The 22291-nt window shown below is 36.5% G+C and overlaps 2 protein-coding genes and 1 long non-coding RNA gene across 9 annotated transcripts; 2 read left to right on the plus strand and 1 right to left on the minus strand.

Moving 5' to 3' along the window:
- Window positions 1–651: 651 nt before the first annotated feature.
- LOC135605683 (uncharacterized) lies at window positions 652–9008 on the plus strand. Of its 4 annotated transcripts, none has more exons than XM_065096064.1 (9): window positions 652–1112; window positions 1337–1999; window positions 2511–2610; window positions 3649–3702; window positions 4087–4204; window positions 7158–7246; window positions 8162–8223; window positions 8354–8447; window positions 8559–9008. In XM_065096064.1, exons 2-9 carry the CDS (start codon window positions 1662–1664, stop codon window positions 8607–8609), a joined length of 906 nt encoding a protein of 301 aa, XP_064952136.1. In that variant the 5' UTR covers window positions 652–1112; window positions 1337–1661; the 3' UTR covers window positions 8610–9008. The 4 variants fall into 4 exon arrangements, with proteins under 4 accessions (XP_064952136.1, XP_064952135.1, XP_064952134.1 ...); XM_065096063.1 differs by having other exon boundaries at window positions 669–1112; window positions 3652–3717; XM_065096062.1 differs by having other exon boundaries at window positions 671–1112; window positions 3649–3717.
- Window positions 9009–9747: 739 nt separating this feature from the next.
- On the minus strand, window positions 9748–12170 carry LOC135605684 (uncharacterized). Of its 3 annotated transcripts, none has more exons than XR_010484513.1 (2): window positions 11930–12170; window positions 9748–10472 (listed from the first exon to the last, which is right to left on the minus strand). It is a non-coding gene; the product is annotated as an uncharacterized LOC135605684 (long non-coding RNA). The 3 variants fall into 3 exon arrangements; XR_010484511.1 differs by lacking the exon at window positions 11930–12170 and adding an exon at window positions 11709–11907; XR_010484512.1 differs by lacking the exon at window positions 11930–12170 and adding an exon at window positions 10621–11420.
- A 5444-nt stretch (window positions 12171–17614) lies between these two features.
- Window positions 17615–21918, plus strand: LOC135605685 (uncharacterized). 2 transcript variants are annotated; one of them, XM_065096066.1, is made up of 8 exons: window positions 17615–17710; window positions 17805–18154; window positions 18599–18705; window positions 19036–19106; window positions 19555–19653; window positions 19783–19876; window positions 20304–20478; window positions 21461–21918. In XM_065096066.1, exons 4-8 carry the CDS (start codon window positions 19086–19088, stop codon window positions 21528–21530), a joined length of 459 nt encoding a protein of 152 aa, XP_064952138.1. In that variant the 5' UTR covers window positions 17615–17710; window positions 17805–18154; window positions 18599–18705; window positions 19036–19085; the 3' UTR covers window positions 21531–21918. The 2 variants fall into 2 exon arrangements, with proteins under 2 accessions (XP_064952138.1, XP_064952139.1); XM_065096067.1 differs by lacking the exon at window positions 18599–18705 and having other exon boundaries at window positions 17616–17710.
- The last annotated feature ends 373 nt before the right edge of the window (window positions 21919–22291 follow it).

Below are 22291 nucleotides of genomic sequence, written 5' to 3' on the forward strand. Positions count from 1 at the left end.
TTCAAGGCAATTATCACGAAATGACAAGAGATACTAGCTAAGGTGAATATGATTCTCTATTATTTCTCTCATATCATAAAAACAAATGTCATATTCGAAGTCAAATAGTTGGCTTTTATGTATGATTGGCGAACGAATCTACAATATATTGCAAACTTGGGGTTCTTAAAATAGATGTGCAACAGTCGCTAAAATAGACGTACAATATGAATCTCAACTATTTGGCCTCACATCATAACATCAAATGTTATGCAATACCAAATTATTGGCTTTTCACGATCGACAAATGACTTAAGAACAGTTAAATAAGAAAGAACTATTGCTTCTGTGCACAATTTTAACAGACAATAATATAAATTTGTTAAAATCTACCCTTCATTTCCTCTTTGTTTATTTTCTGTATTTGTGCCTTTTGTTGATCTTCCTAAACTTTTGTTGCATCCATCATTCAGATGATATGAGGTATTTAAGGGATTACCAAACATATCTGAAAAGAAGAAAAGTAATTAACATCTAAGTTCTAAAGTTTGAAGGACTAAGACAAATAAAATCCTTGACACACTGCCAAGTAAAGGACATTTCTGGACTTTTACCAGAAACATATCATGTCCAACAGTGTCTCAACAAATGTAGTGGGGGTGGAGAGAGAGAAAGAGAAAGAGAGAGAGAGAGAGAGAGAGAGAGGGATGGAAATTGGAAATTGGAAATTGGTATGGGAATGAGCACTCACTAAATCAAGTTGCGAAAAGAAGAAGAAGAAAGCAGACAACTGGGAGCAAAAGCAGAAGCAGAAGCCGAAAAGAAACCAAAAGCAGAGAGGCGTATAAAAATCGATACGTCCAAAAGGAAGTGAAAAGAAGTTTGGGCGGAAAGAAAGGAGGGAGAAGGTCGGAGAGGACGGAGGGGGAGGGCCGCATGAGGCTCCACAGGAAGTGTTAACCGCATGCATCCAACAGAGTGTCTGCTTCCCGACTTCCGCTGCTACTTTGATGAATACAATACCATCGTTCTCAATTTCTACTCTTCCTTGTACTGATCTTGATTTTTCGCTTTATATATCTGCTCTGCCTTCCCATAGCAGAGAGGAGCCTGCGGCATCGTAGCAAAGATTGGTACGTTTTTTTTTCCCCCCTTCTCTTTTTTATGTTCCATCTGTTCAAGAATCAATCTTTTCTGGTAATTAATTCTCTTTTATACGGCCCCGAAGATTTTGAGCCAGAAAGATTCGTTCTTGATAAGGATTTATAAGGGTTTTAGCAAATCTTCGTTGTTGTGTCGGTTTGCGTCGGAGAGCATGTGAAAGTTAAATTGATGGTCTTTTGTTCTTCTTGCATAGGGTCCCGAAAGCAAACTTTTCCTGAATCGTTGGGGGGACAGCGAAAAGTTCCGATTTTTGGCTATTCAGGGCTCGTGGTGTTCGTCTCCGATCTCTTCCGGCCGTCATAATTGTAGCTTTCGAGCCATGTATATGACGTTGTCCATATTCATGTTCCTCTGTCTATTGAATTGTTGAAAAACATAATCTTCGATTTTTGTTTGACCATCGACAACTCTGAGGGTGTCTTTCTTTCGCCTTCGTGGGCTTTTGAGAAGTTCTATATAGCTCTCCGCTTTTGGAAATCAGTACATTGGTGCCCGAGAAAGCTGCTCTTGGTGTAAGAATGGCGGCAGATCATAACTTGAATTTCAACCATGGAAGAGGCTTCTCACAATCTTTTAGCAACCAAAATGTTGTTCCTTTTCAGTCCGAAGTGGTGAACAGTGCAACAGGGTTGATGTCAGGAGGAATGCATAGTTCAGGTGAAATTAGTGGCATGGCAGGGATGATCATGCCCAGGAACCTTGGCACACAAAGCAATACTTCTTCTATGATGTCGCTCCCTGGTAAATCTTCTGGAAACATCATTCTTGAATCTGCCCACCCACTCAAGCATAGTCCAGCAGTGGCTGTCCGTTGGTCTTTTGAGGAATTGATTGTGTTGAAACAATGCCTTGTGGCGTAAGTTACTTGTTGTCTTTTATCCTTCTTCATTCTTATTAAACATGTGTGTGTGTGTGTGTGTGTGTATATATATATATATATATTCTTTCTTGCTTTTAAGCTTATTTTTCTTGCACACAATGATCTTAATTAGCAGATGAATCAATATATCTCTGTAATTGGTCTTGTTTTTTTTTTTTAATTCTTCTTGGTTCAGTATGGTCTCTTGCTCAGGCAGTTGTAACTTTTTAGCAATTTTTTCATTTACATGTAACAATATAGTGCCAACTTATCTATTTTAACTTATGAAGGTTGTTTGAGTTTGATATTTAATTCATTTTTTCTCTTTCTGCAATAGAATAATAATGGGAAATGTCATAAGAGCAAAAATAATAGAATCTTATATTTGTTTTACTTTTTCCTTTCCACCATGCTAGAGAATTTTGTTGTTTGACATGTTACTTGCATCACCAGTACCTGATCATTGTAACCTTTTTCTCTTTATATTTTGGTCATATCAAATATCCAGATATGCTGACGAACCTAATATAATGAAGTACATCAAGATAGCAGCTAGGTTGCCTGACAAGACAGTGAGGGACGTTGCAATGAGGTGCCAGTTGATGACTGTGAGTTTCACATGATTACTCATATTTGCAGAATGTTCCACGTCTTTTTTGCATGATGCTTTTAGGTTTTGCCTTCTTTTGTTTCTCAGTTGAATGTATTCATGAAAATTAAATATTGCATTTTTGCTTTCATATGTCTTGTCAAAGATTTGTAGATATTCTTTTACTACCTTTGGTATAGCAGAGTTATGGAGTGCAGTAGACATTCGTTTCCTTGTATATTTTCATAATGCTGTTCAAAGGTGATTTTTTCTTGATAGCTCATCAGTTAATATGGACACAAGGACAAAAAGGAAATTAATGGTTTTAGAGTGGTAAGTGTATAAAAAGCTGTAGGTACATGCAACTTTATACCCAAGATATGAAATTGTTGTGAAAACAAAGTAGTTATTATGGAAACAAGTGCTCTTTGAAATGCACAACATTTTTTAATTTTTTATTTGAAGATAAGTAGGTTTTTTGTTGATGTGGCATAAAAGATAAGATAAATATACATAAAAGTGCAAAATAGTTCTTCTTTGGGCAGAATGGATGAAGCTTACATGGTAGTAGGACCTGAAGACCATATTTGATTGTGAATTCCAATGGGGCAAATAAAATATTATAACCAGTTGATTGAGCTTGTTTTAATTAGGTTGCTAAGCCACAATAGTGATAAAAATCATATAAATTTTTTTTCTTTTTGGGAGTTTCTAGGCTGAAGCCTAACAAATATATACATGTTGGGCCACACAAGATAGCATAGTTAGCACATGTAATTCTTGCTATCAGATATTAACTTCGAGTGAAAGAAACTTGATTATCTAAAATTTGATTTGTTATTTTCATATATTCAAGTTTCGCTGGATTTCCTGGTTCTGCTTCATTTCCTCTTATTTGATAATATATATATGATTAGTTTTTCCCTTCAGGTTTTCCTGATGATTCTGTGAGCACTATAAAATATGTATAATTTTTTATGCCCTTATCTCTAAAGTGATTGTTTGCAAACTATTTCCAAATGAGTTTTTTTTACTAATATAATGGTTTTCCTAATAGAAGAAGGAGATTGGTAAAAGACGGAAGCTAGAAGATTATCATGCAGACAAGAAGGTAAAAGATAGCATGGTAATCTCCAATCTAATGCATGTGAATAGAGTGCTGATTGTACATATGATCATAACTATGATGTTCTTCGATGATACAGTCTGAAATTATAATAGAATCATGTCTTTCTTTATAAACAATTTTCATACGTCCTATCATCATCGCATGAGAACTACTTGTCATCATCACATGAGAGCTACATCAATGCCATACTATGTATCATTCTGTAAAATGGACTCTAATGAGACCATTATTAAATAATTCTCAGTCAAAATAAATTAGTTACATACTCTCGAAGGCTGGAATTATAGTTTGATTTTCTAAATCCAGTAAATTTGATCATGTTGTAGTGCATATGAAGCTAAGATGTTATTGTGTGATTTTCTTCAGGAAAAGATGGCATATTCTTCCTCAGTGGCTAGTGTGAATTCTGTTCGATCCGACAACATGACCACCTATTCTTTTCCGATGCTTGATGTGCACTGCAGTAATCAGCTTTTATTGAAAGGTTGTTGGATTCTTGAAATTATTCTACTGTAAATGAAGTTTTATTATTTAATGTGTATCTTCTTTTTTTTTCTCTTTAAAAAGGAAAAAAATAGAAACAGAAGTGTATGAGTTACAACATTAATGAATTCATCACCCAATACATTAGTCAATAGTCACCATATTAAGTTCTTATAGATGAGCCTTTCTAGTGTTGCAAATGCCAATCTTATCTCATGTGGTTTTTTATGTGCTTTTCTATTTTCTGTTCCTGTGTATTTCTATGGAGTCCCCTAGATATCTTTTTATTTATCTCAAGAAGATTTTATTTTGAAAGTTTGTACAAGAAAAAAAGCACAAATCCTTTTCTTTTATATACTTTAAGTACATCCATTTATGTTCTCAATAATATTTGATTTTTATGCTTTTTTATATTAGTATCGTAGTCGGTTGATCGCCAATTGATTCCTATGTTTGTAGATATTTCTCTTGCTCCAAGATTCTAGGACTCCTCAATTTTTGTTGATAGATATATCCCTATAGTTCATCTTTATATGGATCTTATGGCTTTAGGTCCTTGGCATCTAATTTTTTGCATGATTCCTTCTTTTCTTTTCTATATCAATGCTCTAGTTGAAATATTCATCTTGCAAGTGCAATTTTAAAAATCTCTATGCATTCAACCACCATTATGTTCAGTAGCTTATAAGTCTGTCTTCTTAGTTATTATATTTTTAGGTTCTTGGTACAATCAAGGTTGAGGGTAATGGTAGGGTGAAACTGATGATGAAGCTTGCGGGCTTAGTTTATACTGAATACAGCCGTGCTGGTTTATTCGGACAGGTTTCATTCAAGTTCAATTTTTCTTGAGCATTCTGGAAAAATGTTTAGGCTCTTAATTGTGGAATGGCTGAAATTTGATGTGTATATGTGTTTATTTTAAAAAGAGGAATAATGCCGGTATAATTACATTGGAGCAGCACAGACATTGGTCCTTAAGGCAAGAGTATCTATTCATTTTAGTAGTTCAGATGCTCTCTTTTAGGTTCTAATCCAAAAACGCAATCCTATTTTCTCTTGGACATTATGAAAAAAGAGTAAAACTATTGTATCTGCCAACTTCCAGACAGAACTAGTTAGTTCTTATTTACAGATTAGAATATTGTTACTGTAGTTTCAAAAGCCGTGGGAGCAGCTGCCACATTTGGATGCTACTTTAGTTTGTAGTATACAAATTGAAAAGGAATATTGTGGTTTTGGTTTCTGTTATCACGTTTTTGAAGATGAGTTGGCAAGCTGAAGCAGTAGATATGGAGTAGAGTTGATCTTGTTGGATTTGGCACCTGCAAATCTTGTTATAACCAGGAAATATCCCCCACCTGGGATGCTAAGTAGAAGAAGAATGCCCATGTACAAAAGGGACAAGTCTTAAGCCATTCTGAGAATTAAGTAGGGCCTATATAAGTTTTTTATGGCCTTTACTGAGCATTTTATGGGATAGACACTATTAAGGTGGCAATTGGGACTGTCTAAATAGCCATGCAGATAATGAAAGAGAATATCTATTAGAGCAAGTCTGCCCTTTGGCAGCACGTATCTCTGCCACTCCCTTGTGCGAATAGTTTATGCCAGCCTCATGGCTCATAATGCAGCCATACTGATGCAGGAATTACCAAGCCACTATAGGAAGGGGAAAAACAAATGAAATGAAGGAAGTGAGTAATGCTTCAGAATTCAGATACTTCTTTTCTGGTGGTTACTACTCTCCACAGCTACTGAGGGGCATGGGATTGACAAAGAGCTTCAGCGATGATGAATGAAAGAGGCCCTACCATCATATGATTAGATCTTTGTTCAAAGTTACTAAGATTCAGTTGAATATGGAAGAGTTAGTATACACGGGATTGGGTTCATAAACTTGTGTCTCAACCGAACTAAAGCAAGTTAGTATATACAGGAGAGTACTACTTGCAAGTGAGTGTTTTGCGTTCCATTCTACTTGGAATTTTCCTTGCTGCCAGATTGTTCAATATTTCATTTCTTGGTTTGTTATCTTATAATGCCAATGCCATGACAACACACAATTGGTTTTATCTTTTCCTCCTATGATGAAATAGAACATTGTTTGACAAATAAAAACAGTATACTTTATATCCCAATACTTCAACATGTCATCATTCCAATTTTTCTTTTTGTCGTGCTGCTCTTGTCACAGTATTTGCCATGTACATTCTTATGCACATATGTTTGATCTTGTGTTTTGCCAATCTGGAGTCCTTTTGCAGATGATCTTAAAAAGCCTTTTAACTAAGTTCATTCGACTTGTGAATATGAGGCACTTTTTGTTGAGGTAATTCTAGGTTAAATTCCACAACAAAAGCAACAATAGCAATAACAAGATGTAGTTTACAACTCTATTGCGGCATTTCATATCCCAACAAGTCCTTGTGCATGATATTGTTGATTTCTATTATAGCCAGTCTCAAGGTTGGGAAAAGGAGGGTTGCATTAGGTAGATAAAAGTCAGCATAACTCTTTACCAGATCAAATGTGAACATGATTCTCTAGTTACAAATCAATCATATTGCAGAATTTCACAATTTTGTACCAACATAGTTGTAAGAGTTCTTTGCAAGTTCTTAACTAGAGATCCACAAGTTGTGTAGCATACTTGCAATGCACAAGTTTCTTCTTTCTGAACACTTCAATTATGTTTTATCATATAATGATGATTAAGATATTTTGTTAAATGAAGGTGTTGTACAGGCAGGCAGGCATATTGTCTATATAATAGTTCTGTTTGTGGAATGACATATTAATTGAAGTTGTATACATGTCACTGATTGCTTTACATAATGTGATAAGATGCAAGTATTATTGGATAAAATCAAGATATTAAGGAAACTTTGCTCCAGTTTTCTTTTGTCATTTTTCTAAATTTCTCCTGACCCAATTGTAATTCTGTTTAACAACAGCCTCTCCGATAAACAGTGAAACCCAGCGCCTTCTAATTGAGAATGTTACCCTTCTCGACCAGATTGGATCCAACCTTGAAATGAGTAAGGTTGGTGGTGTAAGACAGTCAACCTTTTTTTTATGCCTTTCACGTGTTCACTTTTGTTTTAATGCTTATGATCAAGTTCACTATATGTCATTACTGGAAGAAAAAAAAGTAACTGTATGATTTTCTACAGTCTATGAAGGGATTTTTAATGTTCTTCTTTGAGCTGGTCACTAAAACATATGTCAACTATACATTAACTTACATTGTTCTAGATGCACAGGGAGAAAAGGCCTGCAGGTTATAATAAGGTTATCATGTTCCTTACCAGCATGACTTATGTTTAACTGTGAACCAGCCTTTATAGAATTAGAGGAAGTGTTTTAATCTATTCTGTTCTTTGAAAATTGTACCATGTCGTCTTATGTTTATCCAAGTCTTGTACCGCAGCATGTTTAGTGGTTTTCAGATCTTTGTAATATGCACTGTATAATATACCATTGGATTTAGGTCATACATGAAATTTTCTGACCCCACTTTATGGACCTTGATTAGAGGTACACTTTTCGAGAAGTAATCTGCATTCTTGACCATCAGTCAATACCTCAGATTTTCAGTGAAGGCCTTCTTCACATCTAGACTGTTCATTTCTTGCAGATCCATCTGCACCTGTAGAAGACAGATAATCCGCTCTTGTGGATACATTCTTGCATACTGTGCCAACCTATAGTACATTATCAATATATAACAAGGTCTTGAAAAGAAAAAAGGGAAAGGCATAGAGAGCTGTTATTCCTCTAGATTTTAATTCACCATTATGAATATCTCATTATTATTATAATATTCATTTGATTTTTTTCACTAAATTACTCGGAAGATATTTTTAGTACTTTTCAAGACAGGCATCTTACTTTTCAGTTCACATGTTTGCCCTCTAAATGGTATGCATTTGAGACAGGCCTCTTTGATTTGTTGCAGGTACATGATAATGTCAACCTATTCTTTCGTACAAGAGATAACATAAGAACCATTTTAAATAGGTATGCCTTTATTTTCTGTTTGAAGTTTTTTTTTTTTCCTTTTGATCAGCAACTTTTATCTGATATAATAAATCTTCTACAAGTTGGTTTCTTATATGATTTTGTAAGGAAGGTTTTCTTCTTTGAACAGCATCAGTAGCATGCCAGGTATTATGAGTCAGATGCCTTTGCCAGTGTCAATGGATGACAATCTTTTCCAGTCCATTTTTCCCCTTATCGGTCAGGTAATCTTCCAGTTTTTGATAAAATTCCATCAAAAACCATTTTAACTCATATAATGTATGAGTTTTTTTTTGCTTCTGACCATAGTCTTTGTAATTCTGCTATTTTACAAGGTGTATGTGCCTGGAAGCAGTCATTTAAAGGAAGAGCCAAGATTCTGGTAACATGCTGAGTGCATGTTCTCTTCCTGAAATGAATGAAGGTGGTTGGTTAAAGCTTCCTCGCTTGACTGCTGCATCCTTCAAGGAGGATCTCAGTCTGGATCTTAAGGTGCATCAAGCACGAGGTAGTTCAAGTTTCTGATGCCTGGGTGTCCAGTACGTCCTGTCACTGCGGATTGAGCTTCTACTGCAGGGTGTCCATGTATATGCTTCGTCAGATAGGAAGTATTTACACAATAGCATGATTAGGCGCTTTCAGGTTTAGTGATTCTTTTGCTTTTTATCATATTCTTTTTCCTAATAAGCATTTTAGGGTGATAAGAAATGTAGTCCCGACAGAACAATTGTTGTACTTAATTAAATTATTTTAAGAATGAAGAATAGACTTCTATTACCAGATAAGGTGGAATTTTGTTCGCAGTTTAGCTGGAAACAATCTGATGATTATTGCATTGGAGGATCAAGGTTGCAGTTTCTGAAACATCAATATTGTAGTTTGCAGAGAAAACTAATAATACTTATATTACTGGTTCCATCTTGCTTTTTCTACCTGTTATCCTTTTCTCGGATGCATTTGGAGCACTTCTTTTGGTTAGTTTTAGAAAAATGTGCTAGAAGATTTTTTACGACAATAGATTTCATCGAAGTTGATGGGGTTTTCACAAGCTTTACTCTCTGACTATTTGTGTTCTGCATGGTGTCTGGAGTGCATATATACCACAGAATCTGTTTCATGTCTGGGTGAAGCTCAAACTCGAGATGCTCCCTTAACCAAGACAAACTGCTGCTAGTGCTGCTTTTGTATGGTCTATTCCTGGAGGCACTCAGATTCTGCATCATGGTTTAGGTAGCATTTGATGCCGGAATAGATGCAGGCTTCCGGTAGCATAATTGCAGAGGCATTGGTCTGCAGAAACCTCGTCACAGATGCTGCTAATACTATTTACCAGATGCAACACGTGATCTGAAATGATAATAACGTTGAATGTAACATTTGGCAGTAAAAACATGAACAGTCAGAGAAAACTTTGTTTCAGATGGGTATCACATCCTCTTACTATCGAGGCTCGTAGCAGAATTTGCTATTGTCGCAAACTAACTGCCTGTAGTTGAATGATCAAAGCATAATTCATTCATGAAATGAAGAACCAAAACAGGCATCTATTTCTTCTCTTCTTTCATTTTGGATCCATACAGGATATTTACAGTACCAACATGCTGTCAATGCAGATGTAAACAGGGAAAAGAGCTCCAAAATCAAAACAAAAAGAGAGAGGATATTTGTTTTGAACATAAAGCTGCTCCTCTTGCTTCCTACTTCCCTGCAAGATGCTAGCATGCTCAAAAAGTCAACTTTAGTTTTTAGAGAGAAGGCACGAGAGCAGCCATGACTTCCTGTAACACATGAGCTGTGTCGTTGTAGCGAATCTGTGTCAGGGAGATGCTTCGGCTCTTAACAGCATGATCCAGCTGCCATTTACCACAAATGATTAGGAACAAGTAGCACTTGAATCTCCGTTGGCTCAACAGATATCAACAGGAAGATCGAAGGTCTACTTGCAAGATAAATCAAGGGAATTAACATGGCAAGAAGCAGAATTACTTGCTCCATGTAGCAGAAGAGTTTATTGGCGAGGTCAGTGAGGAACTTCTTGCGCTCGTCTTTTGCTCTTGAGATTACCTGGTTGAGGTCACAGTACAAGAAGGTGGACTTGAGGCGAAGACTGCTTCCCATGAGCTCCCATGTGTCTTCGTCGTCGTCGATCAGATCTTCTTCCATTGAGAGGAGATCAAAGACGCACTTCCTAATCCTATACACGCATCCCTTCCATTCCATGCCCTCCATGGGTGTTGCTTACTCTTCACCTGAGAGTAGGCAAAGGAACAGCTAGTTAGTATTGCAAATCTAAAAGAAAAGAAGAGATGAATAACATCCTGCTATAGTTTATTCTTTGTTGTTAGAATTTATACGGTGGAAGCAGAATGTCATCTAAAGCTCCATAAATGATCTTACAGAGTGTACGTCAGTCAACACATGAGAAGAAAATGAAGGAAACAAGCAGCTGCATGTTAGCCTCCACTCTGAGGAGTGGCTTTAGGCTTTGAGACGAAGAAATGTACCAAGATAGATAACAAATGATAAATCAAGAGAAGATATACGAAGGAAGAACAGGTCAAGGGCTAGTGGAAGAGGTGGAAGGCTCATGATTTGTGATCCGCGGCTCCTACTGTCTCTGAAAAGACAACTTGAGCATACAATGGGAAGCTTCACCCTTTAAATCAAAGAAACAGCATATCACAATAGCATCAAAATGCATAGATTTCCTTCTTATTTCCTTTTTCTTTGGTGGTGTGAACACATAGCTGTAGACAGAAAGTTGCAGGCAAAGATAACAGTGTAAAAGAAAATGCTTGACTTGTACTTGCTGCACAAGGCCATAAAAGAAGAATAAATTCCTTTTTTTTTTTTCTTTTAGTCTCTATCCAAGAAAGAAAAATTGATGATCGCAGATTTATGCTGCTTTTCTTGTCATGTTTGGCTGCATCACACTTCAACTGTAACCCAACAAAACCAAGAACATGAAGAGCAAGGCTGCATGAATAGAACAATGTAAGAAAAATTAAATAGATAGTTTTTGTCTTTGTACTTGCAAAATGTCATTATTATCCTCGGTCTGCAGTATCCTAAAACCATCAGGGCCTAATTAATGATGAGAAATATCCTAATGCAGAAAACAGGAAATAATCTTTGGACATCAAGTCCAAGAATCAGCTGTGTGGAAAAGGAGAAAGCAAGAACAAATGATGGAAACTTGCACATACTTTGTCTAGCAGAACAAATCATCCATCCTTCAACCAAAGGCATCTCATCAAAGCAATCCATCTCCAAACCCACTAATCCAAGAAAAGCAACATGAATCCCAACAAGAAGATCAATTCCAGAGTACAGCTGCAGAATTCTGTCCAGAAGCTACAAGCGAGTGCAAGAAAGAAACGGGAAAAAGGAGCAAAGCAAAAAGGAAAAGCCACCCAAAATTTCTGAAAGCTGACCAGGAGAAGAAAACAAAGGAACACAACTGGGACTGCTTTTGCTTCTCTTACCTGATCCTTTTCTCTTCGTTGCTAAGCTATCAAAAACAGAGTACTCACGCAGATCTTTTGCTCAATTTTTGGTTGCAAAAATCATTTGTAACTATGCGGACAATAAAAGAAAAGGACGGTACTCGGCACCAATGATCTGTAAAGCAAATTCTACCGTACAATGACCGAAGAACTAATGCAGTGAACTGTTTATCACAGAAAAACAAAATACAGTTATATACATGTTTGTACTGTGAGGAGGTACCCGTCGGAGACGTATTTTTGTTGGGTTCGGGATGAAGTCTATCAGATTGGGACTCTCAAATCACATGTTGGGATCTTCAGGTCTCATCTCAATCTCGCCTATGATTTGCCAGCATATCTCCCCCGCAATTAATGCTTTTGTATTCGTCCCCTCATTAGTCATGTATATTTTATTCCTGTGACACTCAGAAACTTGTGCATTACATCTACGTTGTCAAAAACAACATGAACAGCTTCTAAAGGCCCCATCATGATGTAAGAAGTTTAAAATATTCTAAATAATTTATATTTTAATACTATATTTAATTTAAATCATGTCTGTTGTGAAGAGTCTAAATGTTTTGGATAAATGTTGTCAGGAAAAAAAGGGTTTGGAAATGACATATATTTCTAAAATAAAAGATGTGGGGACCTCAGAACATAGATAAAACACATCTATAAAAAAAATTGAAATCTTCATTAATTTTTGACAAAAAATCAGCGATTAGCAGCTAATTAGTCAGCTAAGCAATTATAACTCAACTAACTACTACGTCTACTGCTGAACTAATGCTTTAAATAATTGTGTTTAATTAATGGCTTGCCATATGACATAAACATATGACTAGTCCTGCATGTCAGTTTATGGTCATCAAATCCATAGATGACACAACTTTAAGAACATGTATTTTATATTGGGAACTATACGATTGAAAACGACTGCATAAATTTCTGATTTAAAGTCTATTTTATTATAGACTTAAAGGCAGTGATTAGTACATCTCAGCTAACAGGCGAAAGTGTGGTATCAGCCTACGTGAAAGGGACAATGTCTTGGCCACCTTTTATTTATAGTATAGAATATTAGGGTCAATGATTTGATCCGGTGGAAAATATTAACGTAAAGAACCATGGATTATAATTTCTAATTGAACCTACTGTGTGCTCCATCAAATCCTATCAAGTCTTATGAACTCTGATCTAGGAATAGAACTCTAGAGAACTCATCAAGATTATGACAAGGACGATATTACTCGCCCAAGTTTTAAAAACTCGTCTTACCTTGTTCCCACGTCAAGCTCGTCTTACCTTGTTCCGACGTCTTGTCCCTGAAAATTAATTGGTCCCAACAATTATTACATTTGTCAGTGTTATTATGTATGAGAAAGATACCATTAGATATCACATGATTAAGGATGATATTTATTTATCATTCAGAAATGGGGAAAGGACAATTTGGAGTTTTTGAATGAATTAGACATGGATGGTGATGATATGCTTTTTGATGATCCGATCGGTGTTGGATGTTGGGTTGATCCGGTCTTCTCCCTTACGTCGAGTAAAGGTCACATCGGTGTTTGATGTCGGTAGGTTACTGAATGGAGCTCTGTAATCCTATCTGTGTATGGTCGCTTGGTAGGTTTGTGAGCGAAGGAGTTCTCGATCTATTAGGCATTCAGAAGCCTTCAGTTCTACTCACTTGCAACTGCTAATGAATAATGTTTTGCTTGGTATGTTTAATTGTGATCTCGACGATCTTCCAGGGAAAAGATAGTAGGAATGGTAGGAATGGGTATCATATCAGCAACGTTTAAGAGGACATTTATTCATGAATTGAACCACACAATCTCACAGAACAGAAGCTGCATGATACGGAGGAAAACTACGTTAAAGATGCAATCAAAGCACGAAGTTATAATACGACATTCTACTCATCGATCATCGATGTTATTCTTAGCAGTTTCAGGATGACAGTCTCCAACGCCGCTTCCAACACCATTACAGTGGTATTGATGGACCGGTTGAGGCGTTCAACAGTTCTTGGTGCAGTAGCATTTGCGGTGGATCAGCGACCCACGGCAAACCCCTCCGTGGAAGCCCTCCGTTTGGCACACGTTCCCGCAGTTGGCTTTCCTCACGCACGGGCCGACGAACTTGTGGCTCTGAGACTCGCATGTTCTTCCATTCACCACCGTCGTCCCCATCTCTACATCACAAAACAAAGGTCAAGACATACATTAAATGTTGTCCGGGATATTCGTGCAGTATGTAAATTTGAAGTCCTGGGAGGAGAAAGAACCAGAGGTCATGAGAAGGAACAAGAGCAAAAGCAGTGGAGGAAGCATTCTTCTGGAGGACGCCATTGCGACACGGTGATAGTAGAGAGATGAGATCGGTGAGAAGAAAGAGACTAATCTAGAATGGCTTATATAGAAGGTAGTAAGAGTTCATATGGAACAGCTCATGTTGCATGCACCTTGGAAGTAGACATGTGAGCCATGGGAATCCGACATGTAACTGGAGGCAGCATCGTGATATGTTATTTTATGCAGAGAACAGCGTGCTTCTGCAACGATTCCTCTTGTTTCTGCGGTTGCATCAGAAATCCACACAATCTTTTCGGCCCAGCATCCATGGATGCTGTAGCGACTGGACGTCGCCCTGACGGTGAATGGACATGGATCAGAGATCGAGGCTGTGCAAAAGTTTGTCTGGTCGAGGAAATCACCGACCTCATGTAGCCCGGAGCGGCTGCCCGTGAAGAACATTTTGGAGTTCGACACCAGATGCATTTAGGAATGCACGTCGGGGACAAAACAAAAAGTTAGGTGCCACTGCGTGAACCTTTTTAATGCGTAGTATTTGGACTAATTATTATTTTTTATAATTAATTTGTTTTTTAATATTTTAATATTTTAATTTCTTTTTAAAATTATATTGACTTTCATTATTAAAGTGAAATATTTAGATTTATTTACTCCAATAATATCGATTTTACTAATAAAAATATAAATTATAAAAAAAATAATTTTAATATTTCAATTGATGATGATGGACAAAGTCGGTGATAACGCTGTTGAGGCTATAAGTAACTGTTGTGGATAAGAAAAATGATGACGAGAAGTGAGGGTTGTTTTTTATTTGTATCGATTCGAATGTAATTGTTGAGTATCGAAAAGATCACTCGACAATTGCATCAGTATTAATACATACGTAGAGCGACTCTCATATTTTATCATCACTCTTTTCAACCATAATAACTACTTGTAATCTCCAATAATGTCATCGATTGTTACTATCGGCATAGTCTATCATTATCAATTGAAATATTAAAAAAAAAAATTACTTTTTATTTTTATACTTATATTGATAAAATCGATAAATAAAATTACATTTTACTTTCATAATTATACAAATATTAATATAATTTTTTAAAACATAGGGATCAAAATATTAAAGATAATTAACTACATAAATATTATGTAATTAGCTCATGATCTTCGAACTATGTTTAGTTGGTTCTTTTAAGTCTTAACATTTCAACTTTGTCGGCCTAAAGCTTTACATGATTATTAGTTTATTTATGTATCTGCCAGCCCTGGTTGGCAATATGCAATCACCTTTCGACAAAAATTCCTCAAACAAACCTTCAAACTCGATTCCTAAAAGAAAAAGAAAAAAAAATAGTGTTTCCATGTGTAGAATCTCACAACCGGCTACCAAAAGGGACCATCAGACACAGCGCATCAGAAGAGCCCCACTGCAAACAAGTTTTGGGACCGCTAGATGGCCAAACCGGGCAGCCCACAGAAATGGTGGTCCTTGGATTCATCACATCGCTTTTCATTTCATTCCCCTGTTAGGTACTTCGAACCGAGATCAAAACTCATGTCTTCATCAGCTCATGACTGCCACTTGGCACAATCTGCTCCCCCGGACGGTGTCACTGTGCCATCTCTCCCAAGGTTGTTCGTCTATGGAAGGCTAATAACCCATACCCTGCCCACAGAATTGATAGGCTCAGGTTCATCCCTTCTCTCTCTCTCTCTCTGTGAATTGATAGGCTCAGGTTCATCCCTTTTCTCTCTCTCTCTCTCTCTGTCTCTGTGAATTGATACGCTCAGGTTCATCCCTTTACTCTCTCTCTCTCTCTCTCATTTTCATTTCTCAGACTACTTTTGAGGTGATCACAACTCGTGTCCTTCAGCAGCTTACCACTGCCAAGCATATGCCGGAACAGACGCTCCTTCTGTTCGGTGGCAGCAGTATGGCCGCTGTGCCACGCATCCCCAGTTTCCATCCAGTCTTCTGATGGAAGATCAGACGGCTCCAACGCGCCATCCCCTTATCATAGATCATAAAATCGGCACCAACCCCGGGGCGACGGTCCCACCCCTTTCCTTTCTATTGTAGCGCTGGGTCCCATGTTATGGTGTACACGTGAACCGGAGCGGTCCAGTCACCTCCGGGCCCTCCCCCTACAACCTTACGATATCGTCTATTGAAAGGAAGAGTTAAACGCGTGTATTAATCTAAATATCGTGGATTTCCATTCATAAAACGAGTCTGCACTAACATTATGTTAAGGATTTTTACGTTATTATTGAATTGAATTTAGGTTGTAAAAATTCTTAATAGCCTTGTAAATATAGATATACACGTAATAAAATTTTAAATGACTTCAATATAGGTAATCAAATTAAATAATTATCTTTCGAATTTTAATCATACATTTTTTATGTGTGAAAAAAATATGGTACGATTTAATTAAAAGATAAGTTTGCGAAAATATGTAGGCTCATCTGTATGAGAAGATCATAATAATGTTTAGAATATAATTTGGTTAAATCCATGATATCGGTATTCATTTCAAAAAAGAATTCCAATTAATTCCTTCGATCACCTCTTACATAATCAACATAATCTATGAACTCTAATATATATATATATATATATATATATATATATATATATATATATTGATATTTAGAAATATAAGTTGTAGAAACGAATCGTCACTACAATAAACAAAAATGAAAGCAATCAACTCCTCAATCCCAAGTTTAATCAGATCATTAAGTTAATTGGTGCACACAATCATATAATACTGAAAACCGAAGAGGATTTGAACTCCACCAAAGATGACTCGACGGTGACGGGATCCAATGCAACCGTGATGCGGCTGACGTCGCCGCCGTCGCTTTTGTCGTTTGTCGTGTCCGATGTCTGTTGGGATACTGTAAACAATACTCCTTCTGCGTGTGTCGGTGGCTTCCATCTCAGCCGTCTCATTCACTGCAGCTCCAAAAAGTGAAGCACTATAATATATATGTATATGAGAAAATATTATAGTTAATGAAGATCTATTCTCATGTACTCAGCAGTGTCCCTTTTTGTGAACCTTTGTCATAACAGTTGGATATAGAATTTATATTTGTACAAGAAAATGTCAGAAAAAAATTCAAATAAGTATGTCAAGTCACTAGTATTAAAAGAAATCTCCATAATGTCACTTTCTTTCTATAATATGACATTTATTGGTTTCAAAATAAGCATATTTTTTAACAAGTTCCTAACTATATCATCTAAATCCTCTATTTTCCACCCTAAGCTTGGAGCAATACAAAAAAAGAGGGAACAAACATATGAGAAGGGCTCCTTCCAAGAAAGTGACATCTTAGAAAAGAATTCATTCAAGTACTTCACCCAATCAACACTAGGAGCCTTTTAGATACATCCAAGACATTGTACTCTAAGTTTATAAAACTTAAGCTTATTTTTACCAATTCAAATTACTTCCTACATATATTTTCTTGTTTGTTTGTCCTTTTAATCTACCATTCCTTTCCCATGCTCCTTTCAAACTAATAAACCACATCAACAATCTTTCTTTTCTTAATCGAACTTTTTATGAACACTACTGTTGATACAAACTGGAGATGTAAAAATGCAAACATTGTGTTGATGAGGAGAGTAGCTGTGCTTGATAGGGAGAATAAGTACTGTATCATTTGCTCATCATTGTCCTTTGTCTTCCTAATACCTGTTTTATTTTTCTGATTTACCAAAGTTAGTACTCTTTTCTATGCTCAGCATTTGTCCAGTGCTCTACTGGTGCCAGATTTTGGAATTTGTCAAATTACTGTAAGATTCTTACAGCTAATCTTCTTATCCAAGGGTGCCAACATAACTGCAGTAAGTATTCTTTCCTATCTCAAAGCAACAGTACGATTCCAGTAGGCGTTGAGGGAGAGCTCCTCCACTCTTCGTTCTCATTATTTATGGAGCAAATGAGAAGACAGGGAGACACCCGACATCTCTTTGTTGCTCTCCACACATCTTTCACTTCTCCGGAAGAGACAGCGGATTCATTTCGAGTCTGACGGCGACGACGGAAGCATTTGCCGGCGACAGAAAAGAAGCAATCTGGCATTTGTTAGTCGGTAACACCCAATCTCTAGAGAACTGGCGGCTCCTTCTCTTCTTCTTCTTTTGTCTCTTGCTCGGAACCTTTCATGAGTTTCTTGTGTGTCTAATGTTGCTGCTCTAAGCAGAAAAATAGGTTTTTTTTTCTCGGAATAAAACCGAATTCTTCTGCTGTGTGGCCATGCTCTTACATTTACCTCATTTTTCATTTTCTTGAATTGGAAAAATCGAACTGTTCTTCCTTTTAAAATGCATTGTGTGGTTCCACTAAAAAGCTATTTTTCTCTTAGAGGAAAAATAATAATCGTGGTCTCTTTTGTTATTGAATCATTTCCTTTTAACAAGATTTAATTCTTTTACTTGGTAAGAAACATTTTTCGCTGTTCTTTATTTTTATTTCAAAGAATGTAGAAAACAGACTTTTGCGTAGTTCATTTAGATTAAAATATTTGATTTCGCAGGTTGTGAAGCTAAAATTGGGATTTTGTATGACGGAGTGACTGCCGTTTTCTCTTTCATGAAGCAGAAAGATTCGTACTTAAAATAATCAACTATCAGGCATAAACATGTATGTCTGCTCGGTTGCCTAAGAAATTGAAGTTCCAACTCTGATATATTGAGTGATGTCGAAAATTTCTCCACTTTGTATCACCAAACCAGTAGTTAGTACTTCACCATGTTTTTGCCAAATTTCTTTCAAGTGATTTACTAAATAATGTTAATTATTTAAGAATTTTCAACCCTTAGTTCTCATGGACAAGTGGTGTTATTAAGCCATTTCACGATAATTATGAACAATTCTGTTGGTTTTGGTGCATCTGCATATAGTGTAACTATCGGCCTATCTGCAGTTTTGGTTGTTTATTAGAACCCATTTAATGAAGCAGTTATTCTGTAGTGCTAGTTGGTATTGACTGTACCTTGGGAGAGACATCAAAGGCATCTGAAATGGAGGAGATATTAATGCAGGTATTGGAAATTCCATCTTGCTTCAGCTACATCTTATTCTGGAAAAGGAAATGAAGCACTTATACTGCCTAGTTTATAATCATCTCCACCTAAAGTTAAGAGTTCTCGGTCAGTTGCTAACGGGAATGCAAGTATTAGAGACAAATCCTTCTTCAAAAATACTTGAGATGATTCACTTTTGAAGAACTGTAAGGAGCTTGATTTTGATGGTTTGTCAATAACATGTGTGCAATGTACTCTTCATTACATAGTATACAAATATAAGGGCACATAAAGTCTACATATTCTTGAGTGGAACGACTTGAAGCTTTTTGTTGCCGTAGAACTTTTTGCTCAAGTCAGAGTGATTTTAGCATCTACATGTTGCTTTTTCTTCTTCACTACTAATCTAAGTAGTGATATCTATAGGTATCCTTTTCATAATTACTGTTCATGTAATTTGCTGTAGAGAGAAGTTACAGCAGTAGATAAAGCAGGAAATGTAGTATTAGACATTGAGGGTCTCACACAATCCTCTGATAAATGCTCTGGAAGCCCAAAAATGACGGTGAGCAATCCTACAGCCTAATGCAGTAATTCTGAATTGGCACATGGACCTGCCTTTAACATCCTACAGCTACAAAATGGTGTGTAAGTAAATAATTTACATATTTTTCTTCTTTTTCTTCTCTGGCAGAAAGCTTTATCTCGTAAAGGATCATGCCGTTTGGAGAGGCGGAACAGTGAGGAGCAAGATGTGGATAATACTACTAAAAAGGTTGTGGTGAAAGGTATAGAATGTGACTATTGCTGTTATAGCTATTATGGAAAATAAAATCAGGGAACTTTGCACATGCAATTAGCATTAAATTTGAGGTAGTTGATGCCTTAGCTTTGTCTCTGCACATTTTATTGCACCAAACATATAAAGACAAGAGGTGACAGCAACTTAATGTTTTACACCATTCCATTGCATGTGATGTTAGACTTGACACTTATCAATTTTGATAAAATAACCTTGCCTGCCGTTCTGCAAGAAGCATCAAATGACAAATGTCTTGCAGCTTACGTAACATGTCTTAGATGTGTTAGCTTCTTGTCTTTTTCTATAAGACATTCAATTGCTGGTGTATCTCATTTTTAAAATAGTAAACAATTAATTTGTCATTTGCAACAATCAAGATATTCAAGTGAAACTCTTTGTTTCCTCCTCAACAGTGGTTCCTTCTCACATGGAGCTGTTTAAGCAACCACTAATTGCGAATAAAGCTCTTGTAGTTTCGTCTACATCAACCAATACCCCTGTTTCAGATGCTGGAGATGGAAAGCCTAGGAAGTTTATTCGTGTAACAATCATCAACCCCAGGAGAATTCTTCTCCTCTTTGCTTCTTTGTAAGTATCATTTATTGCTTTTCCCATGCTATGATTTGCTGACTGATTAATTTGGAGGAGTGTTCAATTCCAGAGTCTTTCCATGTTCTCATAACATGATTAGAGACTTGGAATTTTGTATACAATCAGCAAATAAAACTTACTAATAGATTAGGAGTTTACATATTTCATAACAGTAGTCAGGCTGTTTTAGCAAAATAATGTTTCTAAATGACCACTGGATTGCTTTATCCCCTCAGATTGAGATAGCAGCTAATTCCCAGTTTATGTTCCAGTGTCTGATATTGTCAAAATAAATCGATAGAGATTATAAAAAAAAGGAATTTTGGTGGCCAACAACTAAATTTGTCTTATGAAACTATTGTCATTGATAACAGATTCATCCATCATTTGAAATGTACCTCACAGATGGCAGTGTCATATGCTGTAACATCATCAAATGAAAGAACTTGATTAATTTCATGGTAACAAGAATTAGTACTATATTAAGCAACACATGGACAAGATCTTATACTTGACATTTCTCCATGACAAGGCACCTCCACCTAAGGTGTGCCCTATATACAGCAACAATATCAGCTGAGATGAGACGAGAAAGGTCTATGAAACTTCTGTACCATGGTCAAACACCATGCCGGATAATCTTATTCACAAAACCACATGGGCACCTGTTGCTCAGACAATTCAGCTATACTGTGTTTGTTGCAGTTGAACCCTGCCCAGCATGTTCATCGACTTCAGCTATTCCAAAATTGAGTTACAGTGCTTTTTCATCCTTGGACTAAATAAGTTCATGTCATGCCACCCCGTTGTGGACCACATCTGAAGATTAAAAGGTCTTGGCTGTTTCAGCTTAATGATTCAAGGAATTCATCATTGGTTCTTCTCTGCTTGTATCCCATTAGATTTTTCTAGGACTGCAACCTTGACTTTATTAGTAAAAATACTTGGAAGATCACTGATGTTCACCTATTATTTACAGGTCTAGCATTGGGACAATGATTCTTATATATTTTACACTTGCACTCCATCGGCGGCAAAGCCTTGATTGATACATAGCTTGTTTATCAAGTGATTTGCCGGCATGATCACATTTGATTAATTGAGAGCAGACTATATACTAGGTGGGAGCTGAACATGTTGGAAGAAAGATTTGATGCACATGAGCAACTAGTAAGTGAGAGTGAAGCCGTGAAGTACCAGCCTGGGTATTTGATTTTGATGCTTCATGAAATCACAGCTGTGAACTGGCAAATCAAAGAGAGTATTCTCATGTTATATAGCTCTTTGATTCGTCTTACATATTTTGTTTTACTTTTTGAGCCATGACAGTGTCTTTGGTATGATCTACTACATGGAATGTATTTGTGATCTTGATGTCAGTGATCATTAATGTAGATAAGCTGTGCTATTTTGGTGGACATCTCAGATTGTGCTTATTGAACTGGAAGATGGTATTGTTATTGTAAGATATTGAAGAAGCAGGTCAGGTTTTAGTTCCTGGATTAAGCTGCACAGAAGTGCCCTTTGAATAAAACCAAACAAGAGTGGCATATGCTTTACAAACTTCATGATTCTTATGATATGAACGAAAGTCAACTTTGTCATCTTGTAATGATCTTTATTAAAAGCATGGCGTAGTCATAAACAAATCATTACTAAACACACTTTTTAGCAAAGAACTTTTGAGCATTTTCTTTTGTATGATAGCGCAAAAGAATCATGGATTGACAGTTTACAAAAATGAGAACAAGGTCTCGATCTGCAGCTCAAGTGGCATCAGTGAGTCATGAATGATAGATACACTAGGAAT

The sequence above is a fragment of the Musa acuminata genome, chromosome BXJ2-2 (assembly GCF_036884655.1).
Source record: "Musa acuminata AAA Group cultivar baxijiao chromosome BXJ2-2, Cavendish_Baxijiao_AAA, whole genome shotgun sequence".
NCBI classification, from domain to species: Eukaryota; Viridiplantae; Streptophyta; class Magnoliopsida; order Zingiberales; family Musaceae; genus Musa; species Musa acuminata.